The sequence below is a fragment of the Chelonoidis abingdonii genome, chromosome 7 (genome assembly GCF_003597395.2).
Source record: "Chelonoidis abingdonii isolate Lonesome George chromosome 7, CheloAbing_2.0, whole genome shotgun sequence".
Taxonomy (NCBI): domain Eukaryota; kingdom Metazoa; phylum Chordata; order Testudines; family Testudinidae; genus Chelonoidis; species Chelonoidis abingdonii.
The window spans coordinates 99,465,197-99,485,826 of record NC_133775.1 but is presented as its reverse complement, the minus strand read 5'-3'; the positions used below and the strand labels follow the sequence as shown (position 1 = coordinate 99,485,826).

Here is a 20,630-nt window from a genome sequence, read left to right as displayed (position 1 = left end):
GATAAAAAAGGTATGAAACATGACATCTGTTTCTTAAGTTGTCATTATTGAAATCAGAGTTCTCATCAAGATTACAGCAAGCCAGACTTTATCTTACCGCAAAAGTATTGGTACTGTTCATTTTCAACAAAAGCTCTAATTAACCTGAAAGCTTCTGTTCCCAAAAAACCTGCAAACATTTTATAACTCCCCCCGGTATTTGAAGCTACAAATTCAGTATAATTTTAAACTATATTTTAAACAATTTTTATGTAAACTTTCTTCCAGAATTAAAAGCTTTAACTCTAGCAAGAGCTGTTTAGAATAAATGTAACAATATGCAATATTGAGGAATGTTATTTTCCAAGTATAGGTGGGTGTGTACATATTACACACACATGCACTTTTTTAAACCAAACACACCCAGTTGAAAATGGAACTGGTTAGATGCAGGAAAGGTCTCAGTTTGAGTCAGAAAAAGGTGTTTATAGTTAACCAACATATCTTTTCAACTTGCATGCATAGATTAATTCCTATGAAATGCTTTCTATCTGGGGTCTAGCAATTTGGTAAACTGCATCCTGTTTGAACCAGCTATTCAGTTTGCTATTATGAATCATCAAAATGTTATCCTTTGGTAGATATATAAGCTTCCATAACTTAAATACAGTATAAACGTTAAACAATGGGATAACTATACTCCTGGAACATCTGGAAAAACGAAATCTGAAAAGCTGGCAACAGTGTAAAAAAGTTTAATCTATAAACATATTAAATTAGTACTTTAAAACTTATTAACTGCTGCCATTAAAGCACATACTGTGAAGGCAAAAAACAGTTTATGTAGCTATTTACAGATATAAGAACATACTGCTTAATATTACTGTCTATTTAGTTTGTTACTAGGATTAACAGTACTTATTTTATACTTATTTATAAAATATATCAGATTTTTAATTAATTATTTGCAGTTTGGTATATGCACTCAGGCATTTTTTAAATTATACAGCAGAATCCTGTAAGTAGCATAACTACAGAATCTGCCATCACCTAAAAGCAAATTAGCTCATATTTGTAAGGCGCTTTTGAAGATGTAAAGCGCTGCATAACTGTTTATTATTATCATTACACATTTTCAAAAAATATTTTTGGATCATCAGTGAGACCTGCCAATGCTACAATAGAGCAAATAAAAACTGCCTGAAATTAGCACTTTTAAAAAAAAAAATAGTTTTTAAAGTTTCAGAATATTTATGAACAATTGAGGTCTATATCAGGTCTAGCAAAAGTGGAAAATTTAGTTTGCTCTCTATTCACAAAACCCACAGGCATATCAAAACTGTAACAGATTCTCACTTGTAAAATAGTCCAGAATTGTTTGTTTTGTTTCATCAGTTATAAATTCTTCTGGACAAGATCTTTATTATGGCATAGGCTCACTTCATAGCCAACAGCCAGATAATGTTTTCCTGCTTATCTCAATTTCTTGGTGCATAATCACACAATTAAATTTTTCAGACAATAATTGTGAAGCTCAGGATATGAATATTACTTTTAATGAAACACACAAGGGCATAATTTAAGAGTTTACTTATAAACCTATGTAAAAAACAAAAAAAGCAATACCTATGCCCTTTCATGTTACATTAAAAAATAGTGGATTGCACATTGGACATATGAACAAAAAAATAAGATTTGGAAAGCCAAAGTTATAGAAATATTACATAAAAATGTGAGAAACATGCCAAGACTCACTTTAAAAAGGATTAATTAGGAAATGCTATCTAATTCCTTTCTTTCACTCATTGGGTTGTTTGACTTTGCTACTAGTTTCACCAGCAGCATGCACTCCTCTGTTATGCACCATAGGATAGGGAAAAGCTGCACTGCCACAAGTATAACTTAGATTTGCAAGCCGTGATAGAGCTTTAATGCTACCTGGAGGTCTGCCTGGGCTGACTTTGTATCCTGCAGCTTTAGTTGTACCCAAGGGTCTGCCTGGACTTGTTTTAAATCCAGCTGCTTTGGTGGTCCCAAGAGGTCGACCTGTGCTGGTTCGGTACCCCGCTGATTTTGTGGTCCCCGATGGCCTTCCACGTTTACCAGATCGGTTGAGGTTTTTCTTTTTCTTTAGTTCATCTTTTGTCTCTATATTCCTGCCACTTGTGGCCTGCAGGTGTGTTTCATTTAACGTGTCTTGTCTCTGGCATGCAATTGGTTTGTGGCTGACTGTGTGGCTGTATTTGCTTTGCTGTGTAGAATATAAGTCAAACTGATCAGTGGATCTCACGTTGTCTTCGTTAAGGCAAGAACTCTTGCCAGTCCCACAGAAAGCTGTATTACTGCTGGCAACAGGATGCATCATTTTTCTACCAAAAATAAAAGACAAATATGTATAAATATATAACATGACATCATTTAACCAAAAACCTTCTCTTTTCCAACAGCTATGAAGGTTCCCTAAAATTAGCCTGAACTGGCTTGAATGCAAACCACTTAAGGAAACAAGATGTCTATCAACAGATTCAAAAAATCAAAGGTAGCATGACATTTAAAAAAAATATCTTTCAAACACATAAAATGATGTAAGAAGTGCATCAATAATAAAATTTAAGTGATCTGGGCTTAAAATATCCTCTCACCCACAGTGCTTTGGAAGCTTTCCTGGGTGAATCTAAGCTTTCGTTTGGGGAAAACAATTTTAGCCACTTTTAGTTGCCTCAATAACCTATCAAAAGAAAAGCAATACAGTGTCATCTTCCTGATTCAGCAGATGGCTCCCAGTGCTTCTGCTGCTGCTGCGAAGTTTCCCATTACTGCTGCAATGGAAAATTAATAAACAATTTCACTGCTGCTACCCAGAACTTTGTGGAAAACATACAAAATGATAAAAAGCCAGTCAATTTAGTTCTACTGCAGGTTAAGAAAGCTACAAACAGCAGCTGAAGTAAGTAAACTATTCACAGGCAAGAACTATCCTAAAACAAAGGCTGTCAGTGAATAGATGAGCAGAGACACTCTCCCTTCTCCCACTCCATTACTACTATCAAAGCAGGCAACAGACTTTGGAACAGCAAGGAGAAACCAACAAAGAAAAAGATCACTCAGTTCATTCAGGGGGCTTCAAAGAAGGTGGAGCTTAAATGTATCCAACACCTATTAGCCTGAGCTAACACTCTACTAAGATGAACCTGGTCAGCTCAAATCTCTCTCAGAGGGTACCTCTACACTGCACGATTATTTCGAATTAGCTTAAACCGATATTACAAAACAGATCTAATAAAATCGGTTTAGCGCGTCCACAGTGGGATCCTGAAATCGATTGTTTGCGTCCATGGTCCAAAGCTACCATCGATTTCAGGAGCGGTGCACTGTGGGTAGCTGTTCCTCAGCTATCCATAGTTCCCACTTCCGTGTTGAGAGCACAGTGCCTGATGGGGCAGAAAACATTTCCCCGAGTGGTGCTGGGTACAGCCTCACCCCTCCCTTTGTGAAGGCAGCAGACAACCCTTTGCGCCTTTTCGCGGAGTGCATTGAGCAAACGCCATAGCACAGCAATCTTTCCCTTTTTTTCACGTGGGGGGGGGATAAACTGAGGAGCTGTTCCCTGAACCACGCCAGACACTGTGTTGAACCTACAGACATTGGGAGCTCAGCCAAGAATGTAAATAATTTTCAGAGACTGCTGTGGACTGTGGATAGCTGGAGTCCTCAGTACCCCTCCTCCCTTCATGAGCGTCCATTTGAGTCTCTGGCTTCCCGTTACGCTTGTCACGCAGCGCTGTGTATCCTGGAGTTTTTATTCAAACGCTTTGGCATTTGTGTTCTGTAATGGAGCTGGATACAACAGATTTGTCTCCCATACAGCAATCAGACCTAGTATCTCCCGTACGGTCTATGCTGGAGCTCTTTTTCGATTTCAGACTGCATCGCCAGCCGTGCTGATCAGAGCTCCACGCTGGCAAGCAGGAAATGTAATTCAAAAGTTCGCGGGCTTTTCCTGTTTACCTGCCCGCTGCATCCGAGTTCAGATTGCTGTCCAGAGCAGCCAGTGCTGCACTCTGGGATGCCGCCCGGAGGCCATAACGTCGATTTCCATCCACACGAACCCTAATCCGAGTTATCGCTATCGAATTTAGCACTACTCCTCTCGTTTGGTAGGAGTTCCGAAATCGATTTAAGGAGCCGTTTAACTCGATATTAATGACGACGTCATGTGAACGGATACAGCGTTAAATCGGTATATCGGCCATTAAACAGATTTAAAGTCGCAGTGTAGACCTGGCCAGAGTTATGGTTTAAATTGGTTCCTTTTCAAACAGAGTTGGATCACACTTCAGAGGTTTTTTTTATAACCAGAAGTAACTGTAAGCAGTAGGTGCTCAGCACCTCTGAAAATCAGGCAAACACCCACCACTAACTATTCCATTCAAATACATTTTAAGCTACCTTTCACAGCATCGAGAAAAATACTGGCGCTTGAGAAATAAATAAAACTTGCACAGCACAACTCCTCACTATACTTGGCATAGCTGTTAGTCACATCTAAAAACATAAAATTCACACACACAAATTAAGAATTGAAACAAATAAAGCACACAATATGTAAGGTTCATAAAACTTCCAGAGACAACTGTTGTACAGAAGTCACTCTGCCAACTACATCTTTCCTAAAGAGTACTGTGTAAATACATTCATTTTAACATCTTTAAACAGTGACTTGAATTTTAAAATTAGTAATTAGATACATTATTGTAAGGTGCATGGAACTTGCACTGACATTAATGAGAGTTCCTTGTGTGCTGCAAAGGGAAAATATTCCCCATAACCATTAAAGAGCTGTTCATGGCTCATGGAACTTTTTTAAACATTCTAGTTGAACAAGTCTGCAAGTATACCCTATTTTATGTGCCATCTTTCCATATGCTTTATAACATTCATGTGAAATAACATTTTCTTACTGAAAGACATAGGACCAGATCTGCTTTGCATCACACCACTAGCAAAATCTGATGGGATAGAGCTGCCATAATCAGACACGAGACGATCAACTCACTACAGAAGTAACAGCTCCTACACCATTATCCGCCTCTGCCCTTGCTGCTGACATAAGGGGCATGGCTAGGACACCCTTCACTGATGATCAGCTTCAGCTTGGGGCTCTTGGCAGCCAATGTACCCTTTAAGATGTTTTAACTTAGGCCTGGGATCCAGACCAGCACATAGCAGTCACAGGATAGAGGGAGTGCAATGGTCACATTAGCACACAGCCTATGCTGTGTAGTTCCTAAGCCAAAGCTGATGATCTGGCACAGAATCTTTTGTTTATGAGATCCCAGTGGGTCACTTTGAAATTACAGTACTAGCAGAAGTACAGATCCTGCATAGGACTCCATCAGCACAGACCCCTGTAGTACTACAGAGTAGCACTGACTTCAGCAGTAGGAATTTTTATTATTTCCCTCATATAAACAAGGTTCTAGATGAGTGCCTAGTGATATTTTTAGATGAATGCCAAATCTAGCTCTCACCATCTCCAGTCATGCCAGTTCCATAACCTTCTTTGGCAGCTTCTCCTATTTCTGAACAGTGCATTTAGTGATGCCAATTTTTCCTAAAACGTTCTCTGCTGTAGCCCATCACTTCTTGTTCTGTCCTTGGTGATGGAGAATAAATGATTCCTATCATTTTTAGTACATCCCTTTAGTTATACGTACATAGCAAGCAGGTCTCCTTCTCTAAACTGAACATGCTTCGTAGTCTTATTTTTCCCAAAGCTTTTATTATGTGCGCTTCTTTCTCTGACCTTTCTTCAGTTGAACTCATCTTTTATTAAAACTTGCTATCACAAAATGAATGCACTGTGCCCCAACTCAGGCTTAACCTGTGACTGGAATGGAACAGTTCTCTTTATCTCCCCAACACTACTATACACATGCCCACTACCCATATTAAGATTAGATAGGTAGAGAGATAGAGATATAGATGCATTTGGCAGCACCAAAAACCCTCAGTATCTACTAACAGAGCAGGTACAGAATGGGCACCAGTAATGCAAACTTCAGTCTCCTTGTGGATTTAAAGATGTAATTTGTGACAGCAGATTATGTGATATGAACAAGTCTCGCAACATTTACCCAGCAGCTAACATCCTGAGATCTAAGCCTAAAAATCAGAGTGCGAAATACCTATGTAGTCATACAACCTAAGGGTTTGCTTCTGTTCACAGCACTTAATTTTATCATGTTTTAGCAATAATCATATTTACGACATTTAAAAATGTACCTCACTATTAGGACGGGCCAAATAGCTGGAAAAAAATTTTCAACTAGCAATAATCACACCTCAGATTAACTTCATTGGTTATGATACTGCCACTGCGCTTCTAAATAGTCTCTAACCAGCCAGCTGAATGCTGCAAAAAAAAGTTTTTTTTAAATAAATGAATCTTTTTGCTGAAAAATGGGATTTATAATGGAAGTTTATAAAATAGCCATAAACATTTGATCCAAGCAGAAACATGGAATGCAAGGCCTCAGCCAAGGAGTGACAATTGATAATTTTTAACAATTGATTTTACTGGCTTTTAAAGGTATAAGGCGACAAAAAAAAAAAAAAAGTCTTACAGATTCATACATATTTGCACAAATCCCCATCAATACTGCAAAGCAATTGTGGCCTGTTATGTCAATAATCTGCAGATTAAGGGTTTATAGCATCCTGTGCCTTTATGATGTACTGTAACAACTTACATATCACGTTAATAATTCACACATTAAAAGGAGTGACCCTTATGTTTCCAGAGATTTGCCTCGAATTTTTTTTTTTTTTAAATCAAACCAGCAGAATAAAGTAATATCAGAGCCAGACCTTCAGAACAGCTTCACAGGGTAAAAATCTCCAAAAAGTATATCAGCACCTTTTGTCTGCACATCACTTCAGTGCACGCTAATCCTAATGTACAAAAAGGTATGCACCTGTCTATGATGTTCCAAATGGGTTGTTTTTTCCCCAGCTGGTAGCACCCCTTTGAGGCCATGTCCATAACTGAGAATTGACCTATTTCTAATTGAATGTGTTGGGCATAACTGATTTAAGCACAAACTGTTCAGTATATTCATATTAGCTAAGCTTATTTATATTTTGAATCACTGTAGTTTTCCCTCACTTCCACACCCTTTTTCTGTTGTAATGCCTTCTAGATTCCTATCATGCAGATCCCAACACAAATCTCAAGAGAAGTGGATCCTGAGAGATTTGGAAAGGCCACCATTGCACTCTTGGACAGTACTGGGAGGACAATTTGAACCATTTTAGCACTGTCTACACAGAAATTAAATTTATACAGGCTGAAACCACTCAGACTAAGAAAGTATTTAACCCTGCTGGAGGCAAATCTAATCCAAACACTATCAGGAATACACAAACTATTTGGAGTACATGTACGTGGTCATGAAGTGCCTTACAAGCAGGACAAGGAGCGCACAGTTTTCGGCATGGCAAATTTATCCAGTGTATACTAGATCAGTAGCCCTTTATGTTAAATATAGGAAAAAGATAAATATAATAAACAGCTTAGCATAGCCAGACTTAAATAGTATCACACAGTTGCTTGCAGGGTCTATTTACTAGCAGAAAGAGTTCACAACAATCTAAAGGTTGAGTCTCTTTTCCCAGAGCTGACATCTCTCCCCAGCCACCTCTCTCCTTCAGAGGGCATAGCATTCATAGCAGTTGGAATCAGTTCCAGTCGGGGCATTTCCTGCTTCCCATTGCCTGCATTAACCCCTTTCTTCCTTCTAAGGTACATGGGTATATAAACCTTATCACAGTGCATATGCACTGCATGTGTAAATATGTGAACATGATTTTACATGTGCAATATTTAAATATAGATGCAGTAATAATGTATTAAATGGTTGTTATAACACAGATTCTCTGTGCACTATAATTCAGATTTGTTGAGCAACATATGGTGGAGCAGTCGTGAAACCATAGTTAAGATTGCATTACAATTTCAGTTTCAAAGTAAGAATACCCAGTAATCCTGTGTTGTTTAGAAAAGGACAAAAAATGCAAGATACAATTTGGGAAGAGGACGAATTTTTGGTGTGGTAATAACAGAGGTAAGTAGTTAGCATCTGTAAAAAGCAGTCAAAAATTTTCTGATTTTAACAAGGCACCATCTCACCTCTCTTTCGACTCTTCAATATAGTTTACATTATAGAATTGCCTGAGACTTCTCATGACACTTAATGCATGATTGAGGGTTCTGCAAATTCTCCTTTTGTGTCACCAAGTTGTATTAGTGTAATGGAAAGATAAAACAAACAGCAAATAAGCACACCATGCATATGATGCTAGATTTGTATATGTTGATATAATATCTGAGAACATTAATCATAGTAATAATCAACATTTTTTCCTTCAATGTCTCATTTGAACATGGGCATGCAGGCTCCAGCTTTCAGGAGGAACTCATGGCTCTCCAGTCTGCATCAATGGCCCAGGCACAGAGAAAGTTGGCTTCAGCTGAGCAAGAGCAATGTCAAACAGGGAATTGAACAGAATGAGAGAACAGACACAACGATCCACAAAGAAGGCAGCCATAGAGAGCATTGCCAGGCAAATAACAACCACCCCCCCAAATTCCTAGCACCATTTTCCTCCTATTCAGAGTCTACCATCCCCTGCCATCTGCATCCCCTCTCCCCACAGGGAACAATGAGTCTTGCCCTGGCTTCCAAGATCCACCTCCCCAACCACTCCAACACTACAGCAGGGAGTTCTCACCCACAAATATATACCACTAACATGTAAAATACTGCAACTTCATCTTTGTGTACATATTTGCACTTACTTCTGACAAGTGATAAAATTCTCTAGAGACAAATGTTACCTGTCTATAATTGACGATATCAGAATTGACACATGAGGAGCAAAGCACAGATCAGAGAGAGTGTTTCAGAGTTCTCGCAAAAGGGGGGAGTCTGAAAAAAGGTGAGACGATCCAGTTAAAAACAAACAGGGATTTTTTTTTTGAATGCTTATTCTCTTTGTATCAATTTTTTCATCATACTATGAAAAATTCAAGTATTGCTAAAGTTTACATTCTTTGTTTTTATTTGTATCATTTTTAATGAGATTCTTTCAAAATAAGTTTTTAAGACTCATGTTCAGAGTGGAAGTGACTTTGTTGGCAGAGAGATGTACAGTACAAGTGAGGACTAGTCTACACACAAATTTGTATTAGTTTAGCAAAAGTGTGATTTAAAACCCATTCAGTTAAACCCATGGAACTGTGTGTGTCGACACTCTTAAATCAGTCGTAAACCTGGCTGCTATTGATTTATCTTGCACCTGTAAATTTAGATGAGCAAGGTAAACCAATATAATCATTTGCAAACCAATATAAGTACATCCTCACAACAGTTTGAACCAATTTAATTAAATTGGCTTTCAAACCAATCTAACTTAAACCAGTGCTGCTTCTGTGTATAAACAAGCCATAAGAACAGTTAATATGAGAGATGGGTATTATGGTAGTGAAAAAATTATTATTTTAGCTACTTATTTCCCTGCTTTTAGGGGTTTGTGTTGGTGTCACTTAAAAAACTTCTTCTTTCATATGGCAATAGTCAAACAGTGAAAGCAATAGTATGATTACAGTTGGATCTTAGGAAATCTCTTATCCAGTCCAGAGCAGAGGGGACAGCCATGTAAATGGCTGAGACACCTCCAGGAAGAGCATGGGATTGAGCAACTCTCCACGATGTGTCTGACAGTTTGCATCAGACCACAGTCGCAGTTTGGTAATTCCCTTGCTTTCAATCTATGGAGTAAGTATGTGCGCCTTCCATGTTACATGCAGGTATAATTTAGAGCTGTCCATATGCACGTAGTGAAGAGAAACTTGGCACTTGCACAGCTGGGTCATCAATTAGATTTTTGTTTCGTACATCAGCGGCCATCCAGGCTTTAGATCAGCTTCCGTGAACATCCTTATCTTCCATAAGGAGGGCTGTGGCACGAGACCAGAAAGGTTTTCTTGATTTTAGTCAGTGGCGAGGGGGTGTTAAAAATTATAACTGGTTGTAAACAAAAGGGGTTTTATGGTAAATTTCTTTTTTTTAAATAGGTGTTGCTGTGGCAGAAGGAAGAGAACAATAGGCCAGAGGATTTGGGAAATGAGGGATGGGTGGCCTAGGGACCTCCTCTACAGTGAAGCATGGGAGCTCTACCAGTGCTACACAGGAGTCAAAGAATAAGTTCTTCTTCCCTGGAACTTGCAAGGCATTTCTGATGGCAACACCTATGAATCTTGGGGACAGCAGCAGGTCCCAGCCTAAAAAAAATACAGCTGGTTTGTTACTAGAACAAGATAAACCCTTAATGGTAACCTCAATAATGTTAAAGCAGATTAACTTCCCAAATACTCTGAATGTTTGACAGTAAGATTTGCTGATCTGTTAATACAAAAGCATAAAATCATCGAAATGTAGGGCTGGAAGAGATCTCAAAAAGTCATCCCGTCCAGCCACTTGCACTAAGGCAGGACCAACAAAAACTCCCAGACCATCCCTAACAGATGTTTGTCCAACCTGTTTTTAAAAACTTCCAGTGATGGAATTTCCACAACCTCCCTTGGAAGTCTATTCCCAAGCTTAACTATCCTTACAGTTGGAAAGTTTTTCCATACTGCAGATTAAGTCCATTACTTCTTATCCTACCTTCAGTGGACATGGAGAACACTTTGATCACTCTTCTCTTTATAACAGTCATTAATATATTTGAATTCTATCACGTCTCCTCTCAGTCTTCTTTTCTCAAGACTATACATGCCCAGTTGTTTTAACCTTTTTTATAGGTCAGGTATTCTAAATTTTGTATCATTCTTGTTGCTCTCTTCTGGATTCTTTTCAATTTATCCACATCTTTCTTAAAGTGTGGTGTCCAGAATTGGACACAGTACTCCAGCTGATGCATCACCAGTGTCAATCAGAGAGGGACAATTACCTCCAGTATCTTACATACAACACTCCTGTTAATACATCCCAGAATGATATTAGCCTTTTTTGCAGCTGCATCAGATTGTTGATTAATAATCAATTTGAGATTCACTATAACCCTAGATCCTTTTCAGCAGCACTTCCACTTAGTCAATTATTCCCCATTTTGTAGTTGTGCATTTGGTTTTTCCTTCTTATATGAAGTACTTGTATTCATCTTTATTGAATTTCATCTTGTTGAATTCAGATCAATTCTTCAATCTGTCAAGGTCATTTTGAATTCTAATCCTGTCCTCCAAAGTACTTACAAGCACTTCCAGGTTGTTGTCTTCTGCAAATTTTATAAGCATACTCTCTGCTCCATTATCCAAGTCATTAATGAAAATATTGAATAGTACCACACCCAGGACCAACCCTTGGGGGACCCCACTAGATACACCCTCCAAGCATGAGAGCAAACCACTGATAACTACTCCTTGAGTACAGTCTTTCAGTCAGTTGGGCACCCACCATTTAGTAATTTCATCTACACCGTATTTTCCTAGTTTTCTATGGACATGTGAACGCCATGTCTGACTGTGTAAAAAGCCTTACTAAAATCAAGATATATCACATCTACTGCTTCCCCTTATCCACTATACCAGCAACCCTGTCAACAAAGGAAATTAGATTGCTTTGGCATGATTTGTTCTTGACAAATCCATGCTGGCTACTCCTTATCACCCTATTATCCTCCATGCACTTACAAATAGATGGTTTAATAATTTGAGGCTACCACTAAGGTTTTGCATTACATAAGAATATAAGAATGGCCATACTGGGTCAGACCAAAGGCCCATCCAGCCCAGTATCCTGTCTACCGACGGTGACCAATGCCAGGTGTCCCAGAGGGAGTGAACCTAACAGGTAATAATCAAGTGATCTCTCTCCTGCCATCCATCTCCACCCTCTGACAAACACAGGATAGGGACACTATGCCTTACCCATCCTGGCTAATAGCCATTAATGGAGTTAACTTCCATGAATTTATCTAGTTCTCTTTTAAACCCTGTTATAGTCCTACCCTTCACAACCGCCTCAAGCAAGGAGTTCCACAGGCTGACTGCGCTGTGTGAAGAACTTCCTTTTATTTGTTTTAAACCTGCTGCCCATTAATTTCACTTGGTGGCCCCTAGTTCTTATATTATGGGAACAAGTAAATAACTGTTCCATATTCACTTTCTCCACATCACTCATGATTTTACATACCTCTATCATATCCCCCCCTTAGTCTCCTCTTTTCCAAGCTCAAAAATCCTAGCCTCCTTAATCTCTCCTCATATGGGCAGGGCCACCCAGAGGATTCAGGGGGCCTGGGGCAAAGCGGGGGAGCTGCAGTGCTTGTACTCACCCGGCAGCGATCCGGGTCTTCGGTGGCATTTCATCAGCGGGAGGCCCTTCGGCAGCACTGAAGGGCTCCCCACCTCTGAAGACCCAGAGCAACTGAAGGGCCCCCCGCTGCCAAAATGCCACCGAAGACCCGGACTGCTGCCAGGGCTGGCCTTCAGTCGCTCCATGTCTTCAGCAGCACTGAAGGGCCCCCCGCCGCCGAAGACCCAGACCATCACCGGGCCAGGACTTGTGGGGCCCCTGCAGGGCCCAGGACAAATGGCCCCACTTGCCCCCCCCCCTTATCCACATTAAATTTCATTTGCCATTTTGTTGCCCAATCACTTAGTTTTGTGAGATCTTTTTGAAGTTCTTCACAGTCTGCTTTGGTCTTAACTATCTTGAGCAGTTTAGTATCATCTGCAAACTTTGCCACCTCACTGTTTACCCCTTTCTCCAGATCATTTATGAATAAGTTGAATAGGATTGGTCCTAGGACTGACCCTTGGGGAACACCACTAGTTACCCCTCTCCATTCTGAAAATTTACCATTTATTCCTACCCTTTGTTCCCTGTCTTTTAACCAGTTCTCAGTCCATGAAAGGATCTTCCCTCTTATCCCATGACAACTTAATTTACATAAGAGCCTTTGGTGAGGGACCTTGTCAAAGGCTTTCTGGAAATCTAAGTACACTATGTCCACTGGATCCCCCTTGTCCACATGTTTGTTGACCCTTCAAAGAACTCTAATAGATTAGTAAGACATGATTTCCCTTTACAGAAACCATGTTGACTTTTGCCCAACAATTTATGTTCTTCTATGTGTCTGACAATTTTATTCTTTACTATTGTTTCAACTAATTTGCCCGGTACTGATGTTAGACTTACTGGTCTGTAATTGCCAGGATCACCTCTAGAGCCCTTTTTAAAATATTGGCATTACATTAGCTATCTTCCAGTCATTGGGTACAGAAGCTGATTTAAAGGACAGGTTACAAACCATAGTTAATAGTTCGCAATTTCACATTTGAGTTCTTTCAGAACTCTTGGGTGAATGCCATCTGGTCCCGGTGACTTGTTACTGTTAAGTTTATCTTAATTCCAAAACCTCCTCTAGTGACACCTCAATCTGTGACAATTCCTCATATTTGTCACCTACAAAGGATGGCTCAGGTTTGGGAAGCTCCCTAACATCCTCAGCTGTGAAGACTGAAGCAAAGAATTCATTTAGTTTCCCCGCAATGACTTTATCGTCTTTAAGCACTCCTTTTGCATCTTGATCGTCCATAGGCCCCACTGCTTGTTTAGTAGGCTTCCTGCTTCTGATATACTTAAAAAACATTTTATTGCCTTTGGAGTTTTTGGCTAGCTGTTCTTCAAACTCTTTTTTGGCTTTTGTTATTATATTTTTACACTTAATTTGGCAGTGTTTATGCTCCTTTCCATTCACCTCACTAGAATTTGACTACTACTTTTTAAAAGATGCCTTTTTATCTCTCACTGCTTCTTTTACATGGTTATTAAGCCACAGTGGCTCTTTTTTAGTTCTTTTACTGTGTTTTTTAATTTGGGGTATACATTTAAGTTGGGCCTCTATTATGGCGTCTTTTAAAAGTGTCCATGCAACTTGCAGGGATTTCACTCTAGTCACTGTACCTTTTAATTTCTGTTTAACTAGCCTGCTCATTTTTGTATAGTTCCCCTTTCTGAAATTAAATGCCACAGCGTTGGGCTGCTGAGGTGTTCTTCCCACCACAGGAATGTTAAATGTTATTATATTATTGTCACTATTTCCAAGTGGTCCTGTTATAGCTACCTCTTGGATCAGATCCTGAGCTTCACTCAGGACTAAATCAAGAACTGCCTCCCCCCTTGTGGGTTCCTGTACCAGCTGCTACAAGAAGCAGTCATTTAAAGTATCGAGAAATTTTGTGTCTGCATTTCGTCCTGAGGTGACATGTACCCAGTCAATATGGGAATAACTGAAATCCCCCACTATTACTGAGTTCTTTATTTTGATAGCCTCTCTAATCTCCCTTAGCATTTCATCGTCACTATCACTGTCCTGGTCAGGTGGTCGATAATACAGCCCTACTGTTATATTCTTATTAGAGCATGGAATTAGCCATAGAGATTCTATGGAACATGTGGATTCATTTATGGTTTTTACTTCATTTGATTCTACATTTTCTTTCACATATAGTGCCACTTCACCCCCCACGCACAACCTGTTCCGTCCTTCCAATATATTTTGTACCCCGGAATGATTGTGTCCCACTGATTGTCCCCACTCCACCAGGTTTCCGTGATGCCTATGATATCAATATCGTCCTTTAATGCAAGGCACTCTAGTTCACCCATCTTATTATTTAGACTTCTAGCATTTGTGTACAAGCACTTTAAAAACTTGTCACTGTTTATTTGTCTTCCCTTTTCTGATGTGTCACATTCTTTTTTATGTGACTATTTCTCATCTGATCTGGCCCATACTTTATCCTCTTCCATCCTCTACTCCTGACTAAAACCTAGAGAATCTCTATCAATAGGCTCTCCTCTAAGAGAAGTCTCTGTCCAAACCATGTGTTCCTCTGCAGCAGTCGGCTTTCCCCCATCTCTTAGTTTAAAAAAATGCTCTGCAACCTTTTTAATGTTAAGTGCCAGCAGTTTGGATCCACTTTGGCTTAGGTGGAGCACATCCTTCCCCCATCCCAAAAGTTTCCCCAAGTCCTAACAAATATAAATCCCTCTTCTACACTATTGTCTCATCCACACATTGAGACTCTGAAGCTCTGCCTGCCTGCCTGGCCCTGCATGTGGAACTGGAAGCATTTCTGAGAATGCCACCATAGAGGTCTTGGATTTCAGTCTCTTCCCTAGGATCCTAAATTTGGCCTCCAAGACGTCTCTCCAACCCTTCCCTATGTCATCGGTACCTATATGGACCACGAACAAGTTTGATAAAGTTGGGTACATATTGCTTTTTGGTATCTGCTAGAGAATGAAGTGAAAGCCTTATGGGGTGTTAATAACTGTGACCCAGGAATCTCTTAGTACTGAGAGGCAGAGGGCACAGGGGGTGTAGAGTGTTTTACAGGGAGCCATGAGAGCAGTATATACATAATAATTCATTAAAGCATGGCATGTGAGGTCCCTGAGAGCCAGTAGCCCACTAAACATACTAATCACTGCGAAACATATGTATGCATAATATTTAAAGCGTTGTGTCAGTACTGAAAATTCTGTTTTGAAGGCAGGTAACCAAGAGGTGACATGTCTCAGACAGGTTCCTTTTAAGCAGATGGTGCGTATTAGGCATTATACATCTCTCAATGGATGCCTGTTTGCATATTGAGCCAAATGTTAATCAAGATTGCAAAATTTTCAAGAGAGGAAATTTACAGGGAGAAAAACAGCAAGAAGAGATCTTGTTTACAAGCAAAGACAATGGATTGTTGGGGTATATTTAGGGGTGGATCCTTCACCGAGGAGACAAACTAATAGTGTGTCTGTCTTATGAATGGAGGATGACAGGCAGCCAAGCCTGGCTATAAAATGTTGGAAGGACCTGAGCACTGCTCTATAAAACATGAAAGTATCTAGTTAAATAAGTCTACGCCATAGAAGGCATGTTATGATTTCATTTTATATATAACCATTTGTTTCCAATACTTTTACTTTTCATCACTTATATCTCTATGTTACTTGTTTTCACTATAAATGTACCTAATTACTGTGTGTTAAGCGGAGCGGTGACCTGAGGAGTAACTGGTAAGCTGAGGTGTACTGAGAGTGTCCGGTGGGCCTAGACACTCTAGGGAGTTGCCCAGAGGTGGATGGACAGGGTACATCCTGATGAAACCTTAACTATCACTAATCATAGTTTTTGTTTGTGTTAATATAACCTTATGCTTTAAGCTTAGAGCTACTGGGACCTCTCTTTCACCACTATGGTCTATCCAACACAATGATGGAAACTGAGCTAACACTATGTTTAAATCAGCTTCTCAGTTCAAAGAGACAGAGAGGGTATTTTTAAAGAATAATACTAGCCAAGCAATGTCACAGACAAACCCCTAAGGTCCTAACTTGTGCAGTGTTTGATACCAGTTGTCAAACACCATGCCCTCTACTCCCTCCTTAACCATGGGTTAGGCTGCTTTTGTGGACAGAGCCAAAACATGCTCAACACCAGAGGCGGAAAGCATCAATCACCACTAATAATCGCTGGTCATAACTTCTTACAATGCATATTGAACGTGGCTCAACTTATCTACATTAATGGGACAACTATTTCCAGCACAGGAAGTGGAGTCCTGTCCACAGTAGGGAGATTTCCCCCTAATGTTAACACCAGTGGTAACAATATAAAATGGAAGTTGTAGTGTTGACTCACAGATGATGTTTTTAACAATATTGATAAGACCTGTTCTGAATAGGTTTACCTGACACAGAGTTAAAAATTATGACAATAACTGCCAGAGCATCTACATTATGGCTCTCAACACTGTGAACACCATTGGAGTTGAAGTTGTGTTGACAAAAATGGGATATTTTAAAAAATGGTCCTAGTCTCCTTGCTAGAATTGTGCTAGAAATAACGTTTAAACATAACTAACCTTATTTTCTGAAATCTCTTGCCACTGAATTACCAACTCCATTGGTGGCTACTGCAGACTTGGCACCAGCATTATATCATCTTGTCATCTAACCTTGATTAGAGCAAGTCTGCACAATGTGATCATAAAATGCCAGAAGTCACCAGTGTTCTATATGCACTAGTATTCCCAACTGTTGCTGCCACTGGTGAAGCTGCAACAGTGGAAGAGCAAGGTAGAGTGTTTGTAAAGTCTAGCATATACAAGGCCATAGCATGGACAACACTGGTATGATTCTCACTGTGAAGCTACAATGTTATGGAGTGCAGGTTCCCAAATGTGCCACAGATTACTATTTTGGAAGAGTACATTTTACCTTCAAACTTCCAAAAGAAGTCACATACTATATTGTTTTTACTGCTTCAACCAAAGGATACAGACAATGAGAGATACACTGGCATACAACATCTATAAACTGAACTATATCCACAAATAAAAGGAACTGTACAAATACCTAAAAAAAGTTAATATTTATCAACTCAGTTTGTACAAATTAACTCCAGTGAAATTAAGATCTTGTTTGTTTTTTAAAACACTAAATGCTTGCTTTTGCAACTTGTAAATAAAGATTTAAAAATAGTTTATAAAAAGAAACATTCACCTATCTTGAGTAGTCCAGTGAATTAAATAGGTTTATCTCAATTATGTACCCAGCAAAATAGAGCATAAATATTTAGATTTTGGTTATCTATCTTTTATTCAATATTCCAATAAAATTCATTCACCTGCCAAAAAAACCCAACACACTTGTCCAGTTTTTGAATATTAAATTTGAGAAAAATGACTAGTCTGTTAAATGGGTAGAGAGCTTTCAACTCAGTTTTAGAGATTTTATTAAAGCAACATATTATAGGTGTTCTGATGACTATATTACTTTATAACAGCGCTTTAAACAAAATCTAACTGTTGTAACAATTTTGGGTTTTTGTTTGTTTGTTTCTGACATTTACATGGCAAGGATTTATAAACTTGTTGAAACTTCCTAAATAAATTAAATATGCACAAGCTACCTGTAAATCCTAATCCCCAACACCAGCAAACTTTGTATGTAGTTTTTTGAAGTGCTATCAGTATTTCTACAACACACACCACCAAGCCACCCAAACATACATGCAAAAGTACAGTCTACTTCTGAAGCTAGACAAGAGTTTCCCAAGTTTCAGTCATGAAGCATTTCCTGGTGACCCATAGAGTAGACTGGTCACATAGTATGGCTTTTTATTTTGCACTTGCGAAATTATATTTTAAAAAGCTAAACAAATATTAAATTATGTCCTAGTATTACCCCTCTACATAGACAATTGTTATAGATGCCACAAGGATGTCAAGAGACTGTGAATAACAGAAGAGTGAGTGTGGATGACTGAATGGGAGGAAATCAGTCTATTAGACTCTCTCTGTACTAAGAAGTGTTCAGAGATTCCTGAACCAAAACAAGGTGCCACAAATAAATTAGAATTGTGATCCTTGGCTTGATGACACAGCCAGCTACTGCAACCTTTCCTCATACTGAATGGCACTTACAGAAGTAGCCTCACTGACTTCAATGGAGCTACTTACTCAAGCACTGTGTATTAAAGCTTGCAGTGGCCCTGCATTACCAAGCCAAGTCATAATTTACCTAGGATAGCATGTGTTTGGTTTAAAGTCCATTTGCTAGGCATATTTAACAATTGCCACTTGGATCCTTACACAGAAACACAAACACACACATCTATCTGAAGAAAGATAAAATATAAAAAACTAGAGTAAGAGGCCCTCTGACCCTGACCGAGGAACCAGTTGTAACATATTCATTTATTTTTCTAATCATCTTAAACTAATCTAGGGTCACGCTCCAAAAGCAACTTCTTGCTACTTCTGTATTTTGTGGAGAGTTATAGAGAGAAAAATGATAGTATTACTTCCCTTTAAATATATGCCCAGTGATAAACACATGTAAAATAAACAATCAAGACATATATATCCACTAGCTAACTGCACTGAAAGTGTTATATACCATTAAGTACCCACTAAAGGAAAGAAATAGGTACTATTTATATGCACTAATGGAAATGTGCATTATTTACAAGCATTACAATAGTACAGTATATACTAATAAACATGCACAAAAGGAAATTAACAGAGACAATGTAGATGCACTCAAATTATGTGATAATGAAAATATGCACTATTCATGTACATTAAACAATATGCCCACCTAATAATATGCACTGTTTACATGCATTAAAATTCCATGCACTAATTGAACTATGCACTAAATGGAAAGTTTAAAAATGTGAATTAAAAAGAATATGAACTAAAGAGAATAAACAGATGATTTCAAGGCACTACAAAGACACTGTACTAAGACAACATAATGTTCAGCTCTCCCTGCTGCTTAGAGGCCAGAGAAGTGGGTAACAAACAAGAGGGGGAACAGGCTGCACAGCTGCCCTCACCCTGTGGGCATCTGAGTTGGGATGTCCCTCCTCACAGTATTTGCAGGGGAGGTTTGTCCAGCTGCTACCCCAACCTCTAGGGTAGCTGAGGGTTGCCCAGCTGCCACCTCCCTGGGGCACTGATAGAAGGAGATGGGGAGTAGCGCAGCTCTATCACTTCCCCATCACGGGCACTGAGAGAGATACGTGTTTAGAGGAGTTCCCAGCTCTGTCACCTTGTCCCCATAGAATTGAGGAAGTAGACGAGGGGCAGCTTTACTCAAGCCTGTCACTTCCCCACTCCCCACAGAGAAAGGAGACCTGGGAGAATGGTGTTAAACATGTTCCCCCGGGCAATAATGGAGATGGGGGGGGCCCTACTCCACCTGTCACCTCCCCCCCAGCACTGAGGGAGGAGATGGGGTCCCCTGCTCCACCTGTCCCTGCCCCCCCCAGCACTGAGGGAGGAGATGGGGGACCCCTCCTCCGCCTAAACCCGCCCCCACCGCACTGAGGGAGGCGATGGGGGGGTCCCTGCTCTGCCCGTCCTCCTCCCCCCGCACTGAGGAGATGGGGGGCCCCTGCTCCGCCTCCCCCCCCCGGCACTGAGAGAGGAGATGGGGGGCCCCTGCTCCGTCTGTCGTCATCCCCCCCGGCACTGAGGAAGGAGATGGGGGGGCCTGCTCCGCCTCTCCCCGCCAGCGCACAGCGAAGAGATGGGGGGCCCTGCTCCCTCCCCCCTCGGCGTACAGGGAAGAGATGGGGGGCCTGCCCCCCCCAGCGCACAGCGAAGAGATGGGGGGCCCTGCTCCCTCCCCCCTCGGGGCACAGCGAAGAGATGGGGGCCCTGCTCCCCCGCAGCCTACAGGGAAGAGATGGGGGGCTGCTCCCCCGGCGCTCAGGGAGGAGCTGCCTGCGGCCCCCGCCGGGCCCGAGGAAGGGGCTCCCGTCCCTCCCGAGTGGGTGCCCGCTGACTGAGTCTCCATCTTGCCCGCCCGCCGCCTCTTCCCGGGGCTCGGCCCGGACCTACCCGCAGGGCTCCCCGGACCGCGGCGCCTCCCCTCCTCGGCTCGGGGTGTCGGAGAGGCCCGGGCGGACGAGGCCGGCGGCGGCCCCTCCCCAGCCACAGCGACCGAGCCCGGCCGGGTGGCTGCAAGCAGCGGGCGGGGAGCGGGGCTGCGGCGTGCGCGGGCGTGCGG

At 40.8% G+C, this 20,630-nt stretch overlaps 1 protein-coding gene and 1 pseudogene across 6 annotated transcripts in view; both read right to left on the bottom strand.

Moving 5' to 3' along the window:
• C7H5orf24 (chromosome 7 C5orf24 homolog) overlaps positions 1-20,630 on the bottom strand; it is a 23,065-nt gene extending 2,435 nt beyond the window's left edge. For 2 of the 6 annotated variants that reach the window (XM_075068150.1, XM_032783259.2), the window contains exons 1-4: positions 20,462-20,540; positions 8,879-8,969; positions 8,171-8,263; positions 1,918-2,348 (exon numbers count right to left, since the gene is read on the bottom strand). In XM_075068150.1, the coding sequence (XP_074924251.1) occupies positions 1,918-2,348; positions 8,171-8,226 (487 nt within the window). In that variant the 5' untranslated portion in view covers positions 8,227-8,263; positions 8,879-8,969; positions 20,462-20,540. Of the gene's footprint in view, positions 1-10; positions 2,349-8,170; positions 8,264-8,878; positions 8,970-20,461 lie in introns of those variants that run through there. The other 4 variants (XM_032783256.2, XM_032783257.2, XM_075068151.1 and 1 more) reach the window with 4 other exon arrangements.
• On the bottom strand, positions 6,238-6,368 carry LOC116826496 (U4 spliceosomal RNA; annotated as a pseudogene).